Source organism: Plasmodium gonderi, assembly GCF_002157705.1.
Source record: "Plasmodium gonderi DNA, contig: Pgo-contig_337, whole genome shotgun sequence".
Taxonomy (NCBI): domain Eukaryota; phylum Apicomplexa; class Aconoidasida; order Haemosporida; family Plasmodiidae; genus Plasmodium; species Plasmodium gonderi.
In genome coordinates this window covers 24,176-26,361 of record NW_021629240.1, presented here as the reverse complement: position 1 = coordinate 26,361, position 2,186 = coordinate 24,176, and the positions used below count along the sequence as shown (strand labels likewise).

Here is a 2,186-nt window from a genome sequence, read left to right as displayed (position 1 = left end):
AATTTTTATATATAAAATAATATATTGATACTAAAAGACAAATTCAACATATCATACATCAAAAAAAGTTTTTCAACAATAAATAAATTAATATAACAGAATATATAAATAGGAATGTATATTTTCTATTTTATATAAAATAAACTATTATTAAATTTATTATCACTATAATTATCATAAAGGATATAGAATGTATTAAAATTCATAAATCTGCAGAATACACGTCCGTATACATAAGATTAAAATAAAAATGTTATTAAAAAATATATATACATCAATTCAAATCTAAATATATAAAAGAAATATTATAATTTCAATTCTAATTCCTAAAACCAAAAAACATTAATTTATAAAAAATATTACAAAAATATATCTATATATAAAAACATAATGGTATATATATAATCCTAAATATTGAACCCTGAAACTGAATCCCTAAATCCTGAACCCTGAACACTATTATATATATTGTTATTCATTAGTATCATAAATTATCATAATAAGAACAATGATTTATATGATATTATATTCATTTTCCGGTTTATTTATAATTATAAAATGCTGTCAATAAAATTTAGATATGATGTTTTATTTGCATCAAACCATCATACATACATAAACAGATATTATAGATTTAGTGCTTTTCTTGTGAGCTATATATTATTCTATAGTTATTATCATTCAGATTATTGTATGTGTGTTCAAATGTATTTATTAAATTCAGTTGTTTATTACTTTTTTTATTCTTCATTCTCATTATTTTCCTTATCATTTGACGTATAAATGAAAAATAAGGTGTATACTGACAACCATAGGAAAGAAAAAAAATTTTACTAGTGAATAAGTTTTTCTATAAGAATAATTTATAATATAATGTAATTTAAAATTTTATAGAATATATTTTTAATGAATTCAAAAATATTTTTACCTTATACATTATTAAAATTGTTGAAATTATTGCAATAGTTAAACTAAGCATGCCTACAATGTCCCCCGTTCCATGGTTTATTAATTTCTGAGTTTCTGGAGTTGTTACTTCACTTTTTGCTGATATGTTAACTTGTAATAATAATTGCTCTGATTCATTGTCTCTACTTTTCACTGGTCTGTAAACTGGAAGCCTAAGATATTCATTTCTATAATTACAACTATTTATTTTCATATCATATGTTTCTTTAAAAGCATTCAGTGCAGAAATTAAACTAGATATTTTTTCATCGTGACCTTTTTTCGAAAGTTCCTTATATATATTTATTATTTCTCTTTGTGCTCCTTCACTACTATTACCCCACTCTACTAATTTAATTTTATCATATAGTTTATCCAGCTCGTGAAATATCTGAAATATATCATCTTCAATATTTTCATCATGATTTTTACAATTCATGAGATCACTGAGTGATCTTAATTTCCGATCTTCCATATATTTAAACATTTTGCTGTAACAATCAGCTACATTATTACATTTAAGAGATTTATTATTTTTTTCAAGCATTAGCTTGTAGCTAAAATATTTACATCTTCGTTCTCGTTCATCACCATCAGTGTTTCTTGTATGATACAAATACTTACCAAGGTAAATGCAATGCAAATAAAAACTACATTTACTCATTTCATAAATATTTAAGGTCTCATTACAAAATTGTTGGCATGAGTATACCAAATGATTATGTATCTCATCATGCATATACATATCTTTAAGAGCGTTATAATCAGAATGATATCTATGAAATATTTTATCAAACTGGACCTAAAAGCAAAAGTTATGATATATGAAAATATCAAAAATATTTTCCTGAGAAAATATATTTTCCTTAGTTTTCCAATGTCCCTATATTTAAAACTATTGAATATAATTATAATTTTAACCAAATATGATATCATACCTTATGCAATTCAGAATATTGAGCACTCATTATCGTCTTATATAACTAAATTGATATAAAAAATACGTTATTTCTATTATGAAAAACATAAGTGTGTTAAATATATAAGAATGATAATTACATAGATACCATATGATATATGCTAATAAATTCTTATTTTTAATTTATTCTTTTCAAATAATAAAAAATGTATTATTTATCAATATGAATTATAAAATTTTTTTTTCATATAAATATATTTATGAATAAGGAATTTATCATTTGCTATTTAAATAAAAGCAATAAATTATGAAAAATATA

At 21.5% G+C, this 2,186-nt stretch overlaps 1 protein-coding gene across 1 annotated transcript; it reads right to left on the bottom strand.

The window, feature by feature from the left end:
* Positions 1 to 634: 634 nt before the first annotated feature.
* Positions 635 to 1,916, bottom strand: PGO_002950 (variable surface protein; the record flags this gene model as incomplete). Its single annotated transcript, XM_028691221.1, has 3 exons — positions 635 to 850; positions 929 to 1,750; positions 1,887 to 1,916. The coding sequence occupies 3 exons, from the start codon at positions 1,914 to 1,916 to the stop codon at positions 635 to 637; spliced, it is 1,068 nt and encodes a 355-aa protein (XP_028547022.1).
* Positions 1,917 to 2,186: the final 270 nt, after the last annotated feature.